This window comes from Marmota flaviventris, chromosome 9, assembly GCF_047511675.1.
Source record: "Marmota flaviventris isolate mMarFla1 chromosome 9, mMarFla1.hap1, whole genome shotgun sequence".
NCBI lineage: Eukaryota > Metazoa > Chordata > Mammalia > Rodentia > Sciuridae > Marmota > Marmota flaviventris.
In genome coordinates this window covers 73,149,972-73,166,490 of record NC_092506.1, presented here as the reverse complement: position 1 = coordinate 73,166,490, position 16,519 = coordinate 73,149,972, and the positions used below count along the sequence as shown (strand labels likewise).

The following is a 16,519-nucleotide window of genomic DNA, read 5'->3' as shown; positions in this document are numbered from 1 at the left end:
TTTAGTTTACTTTAAGTTCTTCTTTACTGCCAATGGATTCTTTCAAGTTTTCTTTGTATTATACTATCTTTTTCACATTAGACTTTGAAGGATATTTTTGCTCAGCTGCTAGGTTGTCAGTTATTTCTTTCAGCACTTGCAGCTGTCATTCCATTGTATTCTGACTTTCATTTATATTGCAAAGTCAGTTATTAGTCTTATTTTTGTTTCTTTGAAGTTTATGTATTTGTTTCTTGTCATATTTTAGAATTCTTTTTCCTTTAATTTTTAGCAATTTTACTATAATAAACTGAGTGTAGTTTTCTTTGTATTTACCCTTTTTTTTTTTTGGTTCACCAAGTTTCTTAAATCTGTGTCTTGGTGTCTTTCATCAATTTTGAATATTTCTCAGCAATTATTTCTTCAAATACTAATTTTGCCCTACTTTTTCTCACTCTCTCCTTCTGGAACTTCCAATTACATATGTGTATATAACTTTTTACTCTATCTCATGTCTCATATTCTTTTCTGTATTTTATATTCTTGTTTCTCTATGCTTCAGGCTGTTTTTTGGCAACCTATCTTTAAGTTCAATAATTTTATCTCCTGCTTCTACTCTACCATTTAAACCCATCAATAACAGAAAAATTATATTTTTCAGATTTAGATTTTCATTTGATTGTTTTGATTCCTTTTCACTCATAAATAGTATAACTATAGTAAAGTTATTACAAGCATGTATTCAGTATTTCAATCATGTGTCTCTCCTATTTCTTTTTAAATCCTGATTTGATCATTTGGGCCTTTGTCTTGGTGTTCCTGTTCACTTTTTATTGCATGAAAAAGTTTAAGAATAATTTGAAACGGTATACTTTACTCCTGAGGGATAAAATACAGACAGACCACCTCAATCCAGTCTGAGAGTGAGCTGACAATTCAAGGATATGCATTTCCCAAAAGTTCCCAGGCAATGCTGCTGCTGCTGACCTAGAGACCATAAATTGAAAGCCACTAGTCTAGGATATTTTCCAGTGTCATTCCTTCTTAGGAGATAATCTATCCCAATTTTTGTGCCCCCAGCCCCATAAGATTGCCAAAAGCGCTGCTCAGCTCAGCAGTGTCTTTCTGCCAGACTTTTTATGCTCTTAGTTTGGCACTATGTAAAAATGAGCTAATTCTTCAAAGTGAAAAGCAGAGAACAATGTTGGGCTCTAAGATCTTGTCTATTTGAGTCCTTTTCTGTCTCAATTATTCTTTTTAACTCCTTCAAATTTATTTTTTTTAAATCTTAGTATGAATGATGGTGTAGTCTAAGCCAGACCATCAGAGATAGAAATGATAAACATATATAATGTCAACCATTATTTAATATCATAATAAAACAGTTCCACTAAGAATATAGTTCCCAAATATTGCATCAAAATCATTTGAGGCACCTATTTCTAGTCCTACCCAAGGTCTGCTGAATCTGAATTCCTCAGAAAGTGTCAATAGCATTTCTGATGCATATACATATTTTGGAACTAAATAACCATATTTGAAAGTAAAACTCCCCCCTCCATGCTTGAAAATAACAGATATGCATATTAAAATTTTTTGTCCAGTCTTTGTAATTCTTAAACTCCTATGCACTTGGTCTATAATAATCAGGTTAATACAGCTTTGAAAATGAGTTGACTTGTTCACCCCACCTTCCCATGCTATCTCCCATATTTCTTTAAAGAAAGAGAATGCAAATTGTTTTATGTGATGGTTGAATGACTAACAAAATTTATGTGTTTTGATAAAATTGAAAGCATCTCAGGACCCCTCTCCCATCTCCAAACAAACCAATCTGATTTCTCCACCATCTTTGAGACTAAAGGCCATGAAATGTTTACTGGGTGCTCTGCAGGGTTTTCTAAGATTCACAGCTTTGTTTTCCAAGTTACAAAAATAATAGTCTAATTATGATGCAGAGGAAAATTTTAAAGTAGCGTGAGTTATACATAGTCATAGAACAGGTATGGCCCTGTAACAAAGTACCCACAAACAGGATAAAATATCTGTGACTCAACACTTGCTGATATTCCTTTATTTTTCAGACAGCACCAGTTGCCCTCGAAGCAGAAAACAGAGGTGAAATGAAGCTAGCTCTCCAGTATGTTCCAGAGCCAACCCCTGGTTTGTACTGATTTTCTATTCAGAGCCATGCTCTTTGCTTATCCCTTATCTCTCCAAGGATTTATTCTGTTATATTTTCAAAGATGAAGCTCTAAAAAAAATTACTAAGTTAATAAATGTATAAACCAAATGAATCAATTCTCTGTTGTAAACTAGATAATTCATTTTTTATTGTTGTGGCAAAAAAATCATATAACATCTTAACCATTTTTGAGCACATCACTCAGTGATGTTAAGTATATTTACCACTTTGTGAAACAGATCTCCAGAACTTTTTCATTTTGCTACTCTGAAACCCCACTTTTCTCCTATGTCAGTGCTGTTTTCTATTTCTATGAGAAATTCTAATTTTTTCAGTCCATTTTTCAATTCTTATTTTAAGTTTCCCTTCACTCTTCAAAAAGCTTTATCTTCACCGTGTGAATGACCATTCCTTTATTCATAATTTGGGCCTCATGATAATGCTGTGATAAGAATGGAACTTGAGTATGCTTTTTCACAGGTAGGAATTGGAAGAATTCATAGAAAGTCCTTAAGAAATCAGAGCTCACTGGTCTTCCATTTTCAGTCTTATGCACTTTTTTTTCTCAAGATTACTAATCACATCCTTGACATTAGGGCCTCAGGTCTTCAGTTCAGTTTAGGAGTTAAAAAACTGGAAGGAACTAAATGCCAGGTCCTATCCCCACCCTGTTTCCCAAGAAAGTTCCCCAGGGGGTTATCCTTAAGAGTCTGTAGGAATGTTATGGTTGAAACTAGTGGTTACAGATTCAAATGTTTTCAGTAACAAGGTAGTAAAGTTAGTGATATGAAAGAAATAATGGAGGTGAGGGCAGTGGCTGAACTAGAAAAGGTATTCTAATTAAGTTTAAAAAAAAATCAGAGGGCAAGCAGGGCACATCTTTAGGCCAGAATCCTGCCAGACATCATCTTGTAACTTCTGGATCTTCCTAAAAGGCAGATTTTTTTTTTTTTTTTTTTTTGCATATGATTTGTATCCTGTCAACATGCATAGAAATGCTAACTTCATTGCTCGTTTTCCCCTCTGTCTCTTTGTGGTGTGGACCAGGAGAATGGAATGTTGTGGTGGGCTCTACTTTGTCTGAGTCTCCCTTATGTAGGTTTTCTTCCCTGGGATGACTTCCTATTCTCCTCAACCTATCCAAGCCTTAGATGAAGTCCCATCTCCTCCCTAATGCTTTTGCAGACTATATTAGCCTTCATTGACCACATTATTTTCTAGAATATTGCAATAATAACTTGGCATTTCACTTTACATTGCATTTTATAGTTTTATTTGAACTAATCTCTCCTGCTTAACATTTAATCTATACTCCAAGGGTATAAATTATTTCTTGTATATCTAATGACATTCCAATCACAGAGATGAACATATTATAGATGATCATTAAGTACTGTTTGGTTTACTGATTGAGCTACACGATCCTGATATTGTTCCTCCATCCATGTGTACCCCATCTAGACAGCAACTTCAGACTAAACCAGCTTATTGGCAATTATCCATAATATTAGCTAGTATGTATGCATGTGCAATATCCCTATAAAATACAAACAAACACTTTCAACAAGAAAAATGGCTATAACTTAGCTAGAACCTGTTTGGTTACTTCATACTCAGATACATTTAAATTTCCTTCTATCAGCACCAATTGATAATGGTGTTAATATTTGAAAGGATTATGTATTTCATTGAGATATTTTTAATATAGCCATAAATGGATAACTCATATTCCTAATATCTGATCTTGTCAAACCAAGCAAAACTCTCCAAAAAAGGATGAAATACTGTGTACTTAGAATAAATATGATTTTTTTTATTCTTTTTTTTTTTTTAATTTTTTATTGTTGGTTGTTCAAAACCTTACAAATTTCTTGACATATCATATTCCACACTTTGATTCAAGTGGGTTATGAACTCCCGATTTTTTTTTATTCTTATAAATTATTTTTATGGAGTTCTCTGAGTTTAGTGCAGCTGGACTATGAAAGATAGAGTTAGGCATATATAGGTTTTGTCAATTTGATACCATCAAGCACTAGCTAGTAGCTAGTATTCCTGTGCTAGACCATTTTCGGGCTGATACCTTTGGATGCAATGTTGCCAAAAGAGAAATGTAAAACTTTTTTCTATTTGTTCTCTACAGGTAAAAAGCTTCCTACAACTGGCGAAGTGCACATCTGGGTGAAGGAATGCCTTGATCTGCCACCACTAAGGGGAAGTCATCTAAATTCTTTTGTTAAATGGTAACAGCATTAATGACTCAGTCGTCTTCAGTTCTTCTATAGACTAGCCTTTGCTGGCTGGTTTCAGTTTTCTGTATCTGTGATGTTTAAATTCATCAATTATAGTTTAAATGAATTTACCTGGTATAATGGTGATTTAAACTAGAGGAATCTGTAACATGAACTTCCAAATCTTCATTTAGTTTTAAAATCATAAAACTAAGAGGTCATACGTACAAATAAAACTAGAGACCTCAAGCTCAGCTAAGCAACATCTTCTAGAGGTATAACTGTTGGTGAGGGCAATGATTAATACAAAATAATTTATCAAATTTCTAATGGTGGGATGTCATTCTCCTTGACTTCTTTGTAAGCAGGAAGCATTCCTCCTTTCCTTTGTCCCCATGTTTTTGATCCATTTGCAAAGGACTCTTGTATCAGACTGCAGATATTTGGAAAATAATTTGCTAAGCAACCCCCTACTAAGAGTTAGCTCATAGAGCTTAAAACTGTTTGGGCTTTTAAAGAGTAAACTTTTTTCTCTGTTATGTGTAAAAAGTGACTGGAACCTAGTAAGTAATAACTGAATAGGTATTATGATGATCTAACTCTCTCTAATTTTATCTATATAGAGTCTATTAGAAGACAAATTGTAGCTATTTAAATATATGTGACATAGTTTTAGGTATTTATGACTTTATCATCTTCCTGTGTATACTCTTCATAGTTATTCACAGTTATTCACTGGTAAGAGTTTTCAGCTCAGGTCAATCTCCCATTGTGAGACCACTTTCAGATCTTCTTGCCTTAACAAGAAGCATTATGCATTAAATTCCTTCAATTATTACCATAAGTAAGACATAAGTAATTGAAAAAAAAAAAACATTTTTTTTTATTCCCAAGGTCAACCTAGCAAGTTGATTTCTTTTTTTCAAACGTGTATAAGAGTAAGTCTTTATGCCACCATAAAGCATTGGGATAGACCATGCTTCTAAAATTTAAGAAATCCTCAAGCATTTGCTACTGTATAAAGCACTTACTTACCACAGACACTGAACTAAGCATTTTGCATGTTTTATTTAATTCTAAGATCAACCTTATGAAGTCAGCAACACCATTCCCACTTTGTAAACCAGAAACAAGTGTCTGAGAGGTAAAGCAACTTCCCCTAGAATGAACAGCAAATAGGTGGCAGAGTCAAGATTCAAACCAGGTCTGGGCAACTTTGTCCAGGTCTTTGCAGCATAATGTATCTTCTCCTACCCTCCCCCAAACCACCAACACTCTCTCCATACCTTTTCCTCCATTGCTGACCTTTAGTAGCTGTGCTGAAGTATATTGAAAGAATAAGTGTTCACTGTTACACTCTTATTAAAATGCTCTCACAACAATGCCTCTTTTTAAAATTTTTTTGTAGTACCATCCTTCCAGACACAAGTAGAAAAAGTCGCCAGAAGACAAGAGCTGTAGGGAAAACCACCAACCCCATCTTCAACCATACCATGGTATACGATGGGTTCAGGCCTGAAGATCTGATGGAAGCCTGTGTAGAGCTCACTGTCTGGGACCATTACAAATTAACCAACCAGTTTTTGGGAGGTCTTCGGATTGGCTTTGGAACAGGTAATGTTTCTTACATTTTAAATTCTCCGTGAACCAAATTCCCCTGGAGACACTAGAGGGTTGTTTGTTGCTTTGCTTCTTCCTAGTGAAAATAAATATCCTGTCTCCATAAAGTTTAATGAAATGAATGAGTGAAGGGATGTCAGGCTGTATGCCAATGGCTTTCAGTATGAGAAATAACAGGGTGTCCTGTCTGTTGATACAGAGCTTAATTTATTGTTGGTGGGAAGGGTATGGGGAACAGAAATGTCTATATCACTCTTCTACCTTGAAAAAATATTTATGGTCCTTTGAGACTAAAGGTGTGTTTTTAATAATAGCAACTAACATTTATAGAGCACTAGTCACTGTATTCAATGCTTTATTTGCATTATTAATTCATTTAATCCTCATAATAGTTCTATGAGGTTTTTAATAATATACTTCTCAAAAGAACCGATATTCCAAGAAATTAAGTAACAGAGCTAATAAGGGACAGAGCCAAAATTCAAAATTGAGTCTGCTAGGTGCCAAAGCCTAACCACACTTGCAGAATCCTCCAAACCCCTCTATGCTGCTGACAAATTGTTATCTGTTTTATATTCATATGAAGAGAAGTACTTGGTCTGAGAATGATCTCAAAAATGGGGTCTACTCAGATGGTCAAATAGTTCTTTTTTATGTGATGTCCCAGATCTGCTTTCTGGTTATATTAAAACTCTTTATAGATGTCTTCTATTAGTGCTTATAGTTAGGGAATAACAACACCGCTCTCCCCCCCCAATACCATTTCCCCAATGGGCTATTCCATTCTAAATGCAAAGTCCCCCCAACACATACCTTCTTTTTTTTTAATTGTTAAATCAGGTAAAAGCTATGGGACTGAAGTGGATTGGATGGATTCTACTTCAGAGGAGGTTGCTCTCTGGGAGAAGATGGTGAATTCCCCCAACACTTGGATTGAAGCAACACTGCCCCTCAGAATGCTTTTGATTGCCAAGATTTCCAAATAAGCCCAGAGCCTACTGCTCCTCTGCTGAAAACTACTACAGAGGTCAAATTGGATCTTGAAAATCTGACTACATGGACAAAGATTCTCGCTTCCTTCTGTTGCCACCAATAAAGACTACACAGCATGTTGAAGTCATCTGCATGTGTTTCTTGGATTACAAGGGCCCAAGGGACTTAAATACTGACAAGATATGTGACTTACTTGTGACTCCAACATTAAAGGAGATACCTGAGCAAGTTAGAAAAATTGAACTGTTGCTGCTGCTTCAAAGATTTTTCTGCCAAAAATTATTTCATTAGGAGTATTTTTAACCAACAGAGTGTTCTGGTTTCACACCACATTTGTGTTATGGTTAAACCTGCCACTTGATTATCACAAACCCCTGCAAGTACTGGTACTTGTAAATAGGTAGATTGTAGAAAAAAGTAACAAAAATACTCCTGGGGTAGCCTTGGAGAGGAGCAACATCGGTTATGACAAAGAATTACACAATAAGATAACTATTTACCCTGTAATCTCTAATAATCTGGAATTCCATGTTAGGGCAATAAGAAGAACATGACTGAGCACATTTCTACCTTGAGAAACTGCTTTTTCTTTCCCCCAGTCTCAAGTGTACTTTGGTGCCACCCACTGGCCATAAGTGGAATTCAGCTCTTGGTTTATTTTGGCTTAATTTGAAAGTAGGTCTCAAGTCTGTATTTTGTAATAGAATGTGTTTTAAAAAACTTTGCCTATATATGATTGCTTTTCCCATAACTTTATTATATTAAAGCAGTATAATGGTAGCCACAGATGTGCTTTGCAACAAAGTTTTAATTAGAATATAAATTGTTGAATTTTATTGTATTTCCTATATATGTATAATTTTCATAAAATATTTTGTAAAAACCCTTAGAATAAATTATCATATGATTTACATTGTGTTGGCAAATTAGCCTGGCTTTGTACTTTAAATGAAACCCTTTATAAGTAGGAATCATAAAATCTAAATTGCCAAAAAAGTCTTATGAACTTGGGCTAATATTATTTCAGTCTTCACTGTAACTTTTGGCATTATTTCCCCCAAGCAGACAGATAATATAGGTTAATATTTATTCTTAAAAATTTTTTCTCCAGAGAACTCTTGGGATGATTTTAGTACATGAAATGTTACTCCTCCTTAGGACTCAACTAATTTGCTTTTCTCAAAACAAGTGCCGATTTAATGTAGGTTTGATGAAGCCTAGGTAATAAATGAGTATGGGGTCTTACAACAGGTATCTAGTAAATGTTATCAAAACCTCTAACTGCTCACCTCCTTGCCCAAACAGATACTAGATGGCCTTGTGTCCACTTGTCAGTAAGAGACTTACCTAGGACAACACCCCTTCCACTGTCTCTCTAGGTCTTTTCTGGGAATATTTAACTCTATTCTCTTTGACCTTAAAGAAGGGAAAGATGAGTTAAGTAGAGCTCAGCCTGGAATGCAGTAACCAGCAGTGTAAATCCCATCCTGGCTTGTCCATGTCACAGAGTGGACAAGCTCTTCTTTCTGTTACATGTTCAACTACCTCCTAGCATCCAGCCAACTCTGGGGCACTAATGCGATAGGTTCTGGTATGCACTGACCTAGGATCAGGATTGCCTGCATCTTCCCATGCTCAGATCCCTCACCTCCCAAACACTGGGGTGGGCAATAGAACCACCCACGTGTCTTGCATCTATCCACAGGGGGTTTCACACATTTTCTTCTGGAAAGGAAAATACAAATTATAAATTTGATCTTATCTTACCACAGAAGAAGGCTAAGTGTGAGCTTCATGTATTTTAAAATGTAAGCAGCCTGAAATCTTCTGTAAAATCAGGTGGAAGGGTTTTTTTGAGCCAGTGTGACTCTTAGGTAAAGACTTGCTGATCTTTCAAAGCATGCTTCCTGAAACTGGAGGCATTTCCCTGAACTGCATGTTTTAGGGCCTTTTAAATCCCACCCCACCCCCCACCCCACCCCCGAAACCTAACTGGAAAAAAGCCCAACAGGGGGATTTATTGGACAGACACTGGGTTAGCTCATGGAATTAAGCAACTGCTTCAGAAACCTAGGTTAATTTGGGGACTTGCAGACTGAAAGTAGGAACTCAGATGCTATCTTTTCTCTCTCAAGGAGTGGGAAATAGCACCTCAGGTAGCCCCAGCATCACAACCTCCCAGTTAGATTACTTGTCCTTCTTAGGTTCTATTTGAGAAATCTCTGAGAGAAACTGGCCAGGTTTGCATCACATTCCCACCATGGAACCATTCACTGTGGTCAGGAGTAGAGGCAGTAAGGTTTCATAATTAACCTGTCTTCAGTAATGTGCCTACCCTGTGGCCTTGGGGAAATGGTCCCTAGTTAGAAGAATAGAGTGTTGTTTAAACATGGATGGTAGAGAAATGAAGAGTAGGGCATTCATGCCACTTTTGTCTCAAAAACATTTCAAAAATTTTAAATGAAGTAGTACATCTAAGAATCTTCTCTGGTGACTCCTTCCAGAGAGGCCTAAATTCCCCCATCCACCATGTCTACTACAACTTCTAAGGAAGTAGTAGTAATCCTGAGGACCCCATGGCCTGCTCACATGACCTAAGAGTCCACCAAAAGCATGATTACTATTAACCTACCACTCTTCCATTCTCCCAACCTATGGTTCCCAGATAATGTGCTTGGTCTTCTTTTTACATATCCCTGTCATTCATACTTACCATCAAATAAGAAGTTCCTGAACATCTGCTTTCACTAGCATTCTCATTCCCATTCTGCTTTGGGATCGCTCTCCTATCTCCTCTCCTGTCTCCACTCCCTCCCAGGCTTATGCACTAATTTCTTTCCTTTATTTCATAAAACAAACTGTGTCCCCACACACTTAATCGAATTACAGAACATTCCTTCTGATTCTTTGGCTAATTTGTTCCAGAAAACTAGTTTTCCTTTAGCTTCATGAAGAGAAGACTCTCCCATATCCAGTACCTCAGCTAGCATGTAGGATCTGATTTCAGACCTTTGCTTCTTTATCTTCTTTATTTACCTCTTTTTCTAAAAATATGCCATCCAGTTACATCAGGGAATGGAGAGTAATGGTTAAGTAGCTTCCAGAAGAGAGGATTTGGATTTGAATCTCCCGGTTAAACCACTTAGTGGCAGTGTGACCTTGGGCAAATTACCTAACTTCTCCATCTTGTCTGTTGAAGGGGGGATAAAAAAGGAACTTGTATTTATTCTGTAGGCAAAAAATACAAGAATCAAAGTGTTCATGCTCAACAAATAGTTCTCAGAAGAATATTTGCTGTTATCATTATCCCCTTCACTCCCTCTTATGATCATCTACCATCCTTCCAACTAACCTCATTTAGTTGGCTCCACAGAATAGGGAATATGTATCAAACACCCTGGATTCTTAGTACCTTGACCTTGATTTAAATGTCCTTAGCCTCCATTCCCTTTCAGCCACATGTATCTATGAATTTCATAGGTATAGTTCCCTATGACCTGGAAACTATTCTGTCTCTGAAACATTAAATCCAAACATCCCATTCTGACTAAAATCTTCTATACTTTCAGTTCATGATTCTTTAACATCTATTCTTAAAATGCTTCCATAAAGCTGGGCGCAGTGGCACATGCCTGTAATCCCAATGGTTTGGGAGATGGAGACTGAGGAGATCTCAAGTTCAAAACAAGCCTCAGCAAAGTGAGAGGCTAAGCAACTCAGTGAGACCGTGTCTCTAAATAAAATACAAAATAGGGCTGGGGATGTGGCTCAGTGGTCAAGTGTCCCTGAGTTCAATCCCTGGTACCGCCCCTCCCCACCCAAAAAATGCATCCATGATTTCAGTCCCTAAAATCTCTATCAGTTGCTTCCCATTATCATTCCTCTCTCCTGTCAGCCACTTTCTTACCAATAGCCTTAACTTACTCCCATTTCTTTCCACTGAATACCTACTTCCCAGCACTATCACAGATTACAGCCCTGCATAAGTTCAACTGAAACACTCTTCTCTTATGCCCTTAGTTAGAGAAAAATCACACACCCACCCTGCCTGCAATATATATGAGAAACTGACAGAGAAGATAGTGTTGGTAGCTTTACATCTGTAATATTTTGTTTGTTTTTTGAGATCCTATCTAGTTCCTGCCACTCTTACTTTGATTCCATGAGTTTCCTCAATGCTCTGTGAGGCAATAAGTCCCCATTAGCTTGGCCAAACCGAGTTGAGTTTCTGACAAAATAGTCTTGACTAATACTCCCCTCTTCATCAAAGACTGGTTTACACCCTTCCTTCTGTCTACAATATACTTGGTTCTTACCATTATATTCATAAGAGGAGTGATATGTCTGACTTCTCCAAGATTACATTAGCAGTTATCACACTGAATTGCTGATAGTATTTGTGTGTCTCCGTCACTAAGCTGTACTCATCTTGAGAGCTGGAATTGCATAATAGACATAATCATTTCTCAGTACATGTGAGACGAATGAATGAGCAAATGAACAAACGAAGTGTGACTTAAGATTATGGGCTCTGTTATAAAAAGATCTGGATTTGAATCTGTCTTTATTATTCTCTGGGTGATCTGGTGGCAATTTGCTTCACCTCTCTGAGACTTGTTTTTTTTTTTTCCCCTATAAGCTATAAAATATAGACATAAATGCTTGGTTGGCCAGAATATTGTTGGGATTAAAAGAAGATGTTCAAAAGCCCAATACCATGTATTTATTCTATTTAATTTTAGCTCAAAAAGGAAAAAAAATTCCTTTGGGACAAAGTTTACAGTATCATATTAATTTTAAAAAGAAAGACAAACTCTCTCCATGGATAGAAACTCTCTCCATAGATAGATAGAGCTATCAACATTTTAATAAATAAAAACATTCAAATAAAAAAGAGATATTGAAATACTCAACAAAGGCAGGTAGAGGAGACTCATTAGTTTCCATTAGGGAAAGCAATGGTCTGCTTTTATGCTGGACTTTTGAGAAGGGAATATTCTGGAAACTTTCAGAATTGAAGGTATCTGGAAAAAAAATAATTGAACAAATAAAATAATCATGACACAGAGGAGCTAAAGGTGATCATTAAACTTCTTTAAGGAGAATGAAGGTATTTATTTTGTTAAGTATTCTTAGCATCTAGCACTTTATATTGCAAATACTTATTGAATTAAATTAATGAATCTTGTGATATTCTCAGCCTTGATAAGTAATCTGTGGACATAATGTTACTTAAACTAATTTTTATATAAAGAAATATAAACATTTTTTTAAATGTGAAAAAATGATGTCACAGACAAATATTTGCTGAGTGTTCACTGTATGTAAGGAACTTAGAAAGTTAAAAAGGAGGGGGAAAGCATCCAAACTCTCATTCTGAAGAAACAACTACTATTCATATTTTGAGTATTTTTCTGTCTTCTTTTCCTTTTCTTAGGAAATATATTTAAAGAATTCTTTTCATTACACCATACAACTATATATATATATATATATATATATATATATATATATATATATATACACACACACACACACATATACACACACATATATATGTATAACTATATATATAAACTATATTTATATATATAAAGTGATCAACAAATAAAATTTTCAATATATTTAAAATTAGAAAAAGAGCATTGTAATTTTCTAGTTACTTTCCTTTTCCTTAAATATCCTATGTTTGACATTTAAGGAAAAGTGAAAAAGAAATGAATTCTGGTAAGTATAATTCACATTTTTAAATCTTTGGAATCTACTTTCACAAAACTTCAATATCCTATAATGTAAATACTTGTTAAAATTTCAGCTTAGAAAATCTCCTTGCCTTCCTTGTATAGACAAGAAATTCATGATTTGGGAAATGAGACTTAAACTTTAAGACTGAAGGAAAAATCTGGAACTCTTCTTTTGGATCTGTTTTGTTCCCAGTGAGATGTGAAGCATTTTAAAAATCCATCTGACATCTATAATGACACAGGTTTTTCTTTATCATCATGACTTAGGAGATATAAAGTTGGACCCCCAGAAATAGTGATTACAGGGATAGTCAACTGCTTTGTCTATCTTAGCATTAAGATTATTCTAAATAAGTTTTGTTTCTTATTAAAGTTATCTAACATAAATATTTGCTGTGTCATTAAGATTTACCTATAAATGATGTTTAATGGCTATACAATATACTGTTGTATGAACATATCATAATTTTCTTAACATTCCACTCTTTTGGATGTTTAGGTTTCCAGCTTTTAGTTAATGTAAACCATATTGTAATGAAAAGCTTTGAGCAAAATGTTTTCTTTCAGATTATTTTCCTAGCAAAGATTTACCTAAAGGGCAATTTTTAGTTCAAAAGACATAAAAATGTTTTAAGTTCTCAATATATATATAGTCAATTGATTTTCACCAACAGCATGTACCTGTCCTTGGTAGTCATAAGGGGAAATTTTTTTTACTAATTTGATAGATTATATGGTATCTAATTTTAACTTGCACTTGTTGGATCATTGTTGAGACTCAGTTCTTGGTCATTTTTATTCCCTTTTTTGTGAATTTAATTATCTATTTCTCTTTTTAACATGTTAATGTTTTATTGGCATTTATAAGCCTTTATAAAAATGTTAATTTCGTCTTACATTTATTAGGGATATTCTCATTCATTCTCTCTCTCTCTCTCTCTCTCTCTCTCTCTCTCTCTCATTGGAATTCCTTCAGCACACATTTATCTGAGACTCTCCAATGTGCTAGGCACTGATGTAATCATCAAGGAAGAAACACCTGCCATGCTTGATCTCAGAGTCTAATTAGATCATCTCATAGTCTAACGGGGGAGGCAGGCAGGTAAAGCAATGATTGTAATAAATCTTTCACAGGCTGCACTAAGAGTACAAATAAAGCTATAGTGGATATGGTAAAAGAGGTATGTGGACAATTCCACATGTAAGGGCCACAAATCCCTTCCCAGAAAAATGATTCTTAATTAAGTATAATAAGCTTAGTAAATTAGCAGAGTGACAAGCTCCAAAGTGGGACAAGGCATTCCAGACAAAGCAACACCTTTCCACCAGGCCAGAAACCTGGTTGGTATGGGAAACTTCTGTATTTGGATTTGCTATAAAGTAAAATGTCAGGCAAGTTCAGAGGATGAAGGGACTGGAAAAACCTCAGAGGTCACATAATTTTAAAAATTACAAGTAACTACAGATTTTCAATGAAGTCTAATCAAGCTGCTTTCTTCTGTTCTCTTACATAATGTCTAAGAAAGTGCTTCTTGGCCCAAGATTTGATGTTTACCTTTTCTTTTACTAGAAGAAAATACTTTGATTTTACTTTACCTTACATTGGACTATTTAATCCATCTGAAATTGACTTTGATGAATAAGAAAGTAAGCCTCATTTGTATCTCTTTTTTTCTGTTTTAATATGTATCACATCTATTTTCATTAAACTTTTCTGTGACCTTACTTTGCTAATTCAGGGAGTGGTGAATAAAAAAAATCTATTTTCATATAAGGACAGTGGTAGGTGAAATGATGGAAATTTCACTGGGATTTGCTCGTTCAATATTTAAATATCAAACTGAGTTGGGCCAAACATGAGGGAGCAAACTCCCAGACACTTAGGGACCTGGCTCTCAAGGAGTACTACTGCTACTTTGTGTTCATAAATTACACGTTTTTGAGAAGACAAAAATTACAGAAAGTAATTTATTCTCCTGACAACTGAATGGGGAAGAATGAGAAGGGATAAGATGGTATAAACTTGATTTGTTTACTCCTACTGGAAATCAGGGGGAGTCAGATTTCTTCCCTGGTGTGGGCTAGGAATTGAGTGCGGTTAGCATCTCTCTGGCTGTACAAGCCAGATACTGACTGTGAACTGAGGGATCCTTGGTTAGAAAGCAAGGGTAACTTGACAGATTTGCTTAGGATCCCCTCCCCCCTTTTCCTATTGTTACTTCACAGCATTCTGAAGACCTGCCCACCAATTACAGGACTCTTTACTGGAAAAGTCAGCTGGAGTGCCAAGAGTCCCTAGCAACACCCTGCGGCTTTTGAAATCAGAGTGGGAGAGACTATGTGGTCAGCTGTTAGTGGAGGAAAGCTTCTATGCCTCAGGAAGAGCAGTCACCTGGGATGGACACTCGACCAGGTGAAGAACCCTTAGATAAGCAAAATGAAAAACAGAAAAAGGAGGAAGAGGAGATGGAGTTTAAGGAACTGGAAGGGCTGAGGGAAGCCTTGGCAAACCTGAGGGGGCTGTCCGAGGAGGAGAAGGGTGAGAAGGCAATGCTTTGCTCCCGTATCCAAGAGCAGTCCCAGCTCATCTGCATTCTGAAGCGGAGGGCCGATGAGGCCCTGGAACGCTGCCAGATCCTGGAGCTGCTCAATTCAGAGCTGGAGGAGAAGAGGATGCAGGAGGCACAAAAGTTGAAAGCCCAAAGTGAGCATGCCCTGAAACTGGAGGACCGTTTCAGGACCTTGGCAGCCAACCACGAGTTGATGATCCGCTTTAAGGATGAATACAAGAGTCAGAACATCAAGCTGAAGGAAGACAATGAGAAGCTGAAACTGGAGAACAGCAATCTCTTCAGCCAGGCTCTGAAGGACAAGGAGGCCAAAGTATTGCAGCTGACCACTAAGAGCGAGGCCCTCACCAAGGAGCTGGAGGCTCTGAAAGAGAGGTGTGCTCAGGATGCCTGCCAGGCACAGGCCCGAGAAAAGGAGCTGTTGGAGCTACAGAGCCAGCAGGATTGCGCCCACAACAAGGAGACAGAGCAGCTGCGCAGCCAGCTGCAGAGCCTCCAGCAGCAGTACCAAGAGGCCATTGAACAGATGGCAAAGGCCCAGGAGACACACAGCAGCCTGAGTCAGGAGCTGCAGGACAGGCTGCAAACCATCACTCAAGAGAAAGAGGAGCTTCTGCAGCTGTCCATGGAGAGGGGCAAGGTGCTTCAGAACAAACAGGCAGAGATCCGGCAGCTTGAGGAGAAGTTGGAGGCAGCAGATATGGCTAGGAGGCATGCGCTAGAGCGCTTTGAGCAAGAGGCAGTGGCTGTAGACAGCAACTTGAGAGTCCGGGAACTTCAGCGCAGAGTGGATGGGATCCAAAAGGCCTATGATGAACTCAAGCTTCAGTCAGAAGCCTTCAAAAAGCACAGCCTGGATCTTTTAAGCAAGGAGAGAGAACTCAATGCCAAACTCCGCCATCTCTTTCCATAAGGAAGCTTCTGCTGCTTCTTGTCTTCGATTAATAATTTAAATATTTGTGCCTTAACATTATGGCAAGAGCAAAGATGATACTCCATTTATTATACTTTCAAGCACAAAAGGCAATTTAAAGAAAACCCGCTTGACTATAACATTGCTGTTGTTACTACTGTAAAGCTAACACTAATTTTCAGTTCTACCATCTAGAATACACAAGACTTAGAGTTCCTTCTGTGCCCTTGAAGTCTTCCTAAATTTGCCATCAGTAACTCCCCCATTGCATAACTTATTCATTC

At 36.8% G+C, this 16,519-nt stretch overlaps 2 protein-coding genes across 2 annotated transcripts in view; both read left to right on the top strand.

Annotated features, from left to right (window-relative positions):
• The window catches only part of Sytl2 (synaptotagmin like 2), a 103,660-nt gene extending 95,739 nt beyond the window's left edge, over window positions 1-7,921 (top strand). The window contains exons 18-21 of the mRNA XM_034636734.2: window positions 2,064-2,142; window positions 4,308-4,407; window positions 5,804-6,009; window positions 6,856-7,921. Coding sequence (XP_034492625.2) covers window positions 2,064-2,142; window positions 4,308-4,407; window positions 5,804-6,009; window positions 6,856-7,001 — 531 coding nt within the window. The 3' untranslated portion in view covers window positions 7,002-7,921. The remainder of the gene's footprint in view (window positions 1-2,063; window positions 2,143-4,307; window positions 4,408-5,803; window positions 6,010-6,855) is intronic.
• Window positions 7,922-15,119: 7,198 nt separating this feature from the next.
• On the top strand, window positions 15,120-16,235 carry Ccdc89 (coiled-coil domain containing 89). Its single transcript, XM_027942533.2, has one exon. It carries the CDS (start codon window positions 15,123-15,125, stop codon window positions 16,233-16,235), a length of 1,113 nt encoding a protein of 370 aa, XP_027798334.2. The 5' UTR covers window positions 15,120-15,122.
• The last annotated feature ends 284 nt before the right edge of the window (window positions 16,236-16,519 follow it).

Excerpts from the sequence above, each read along its gene's own strand:
- Ccdc89 (XM_027942533.2), top strand. The coding sequence starts at position 15,123 with ATGCCTCAGGAAGAGCAGTCACCTGGGATGGACACTCGACCAGGTGAA.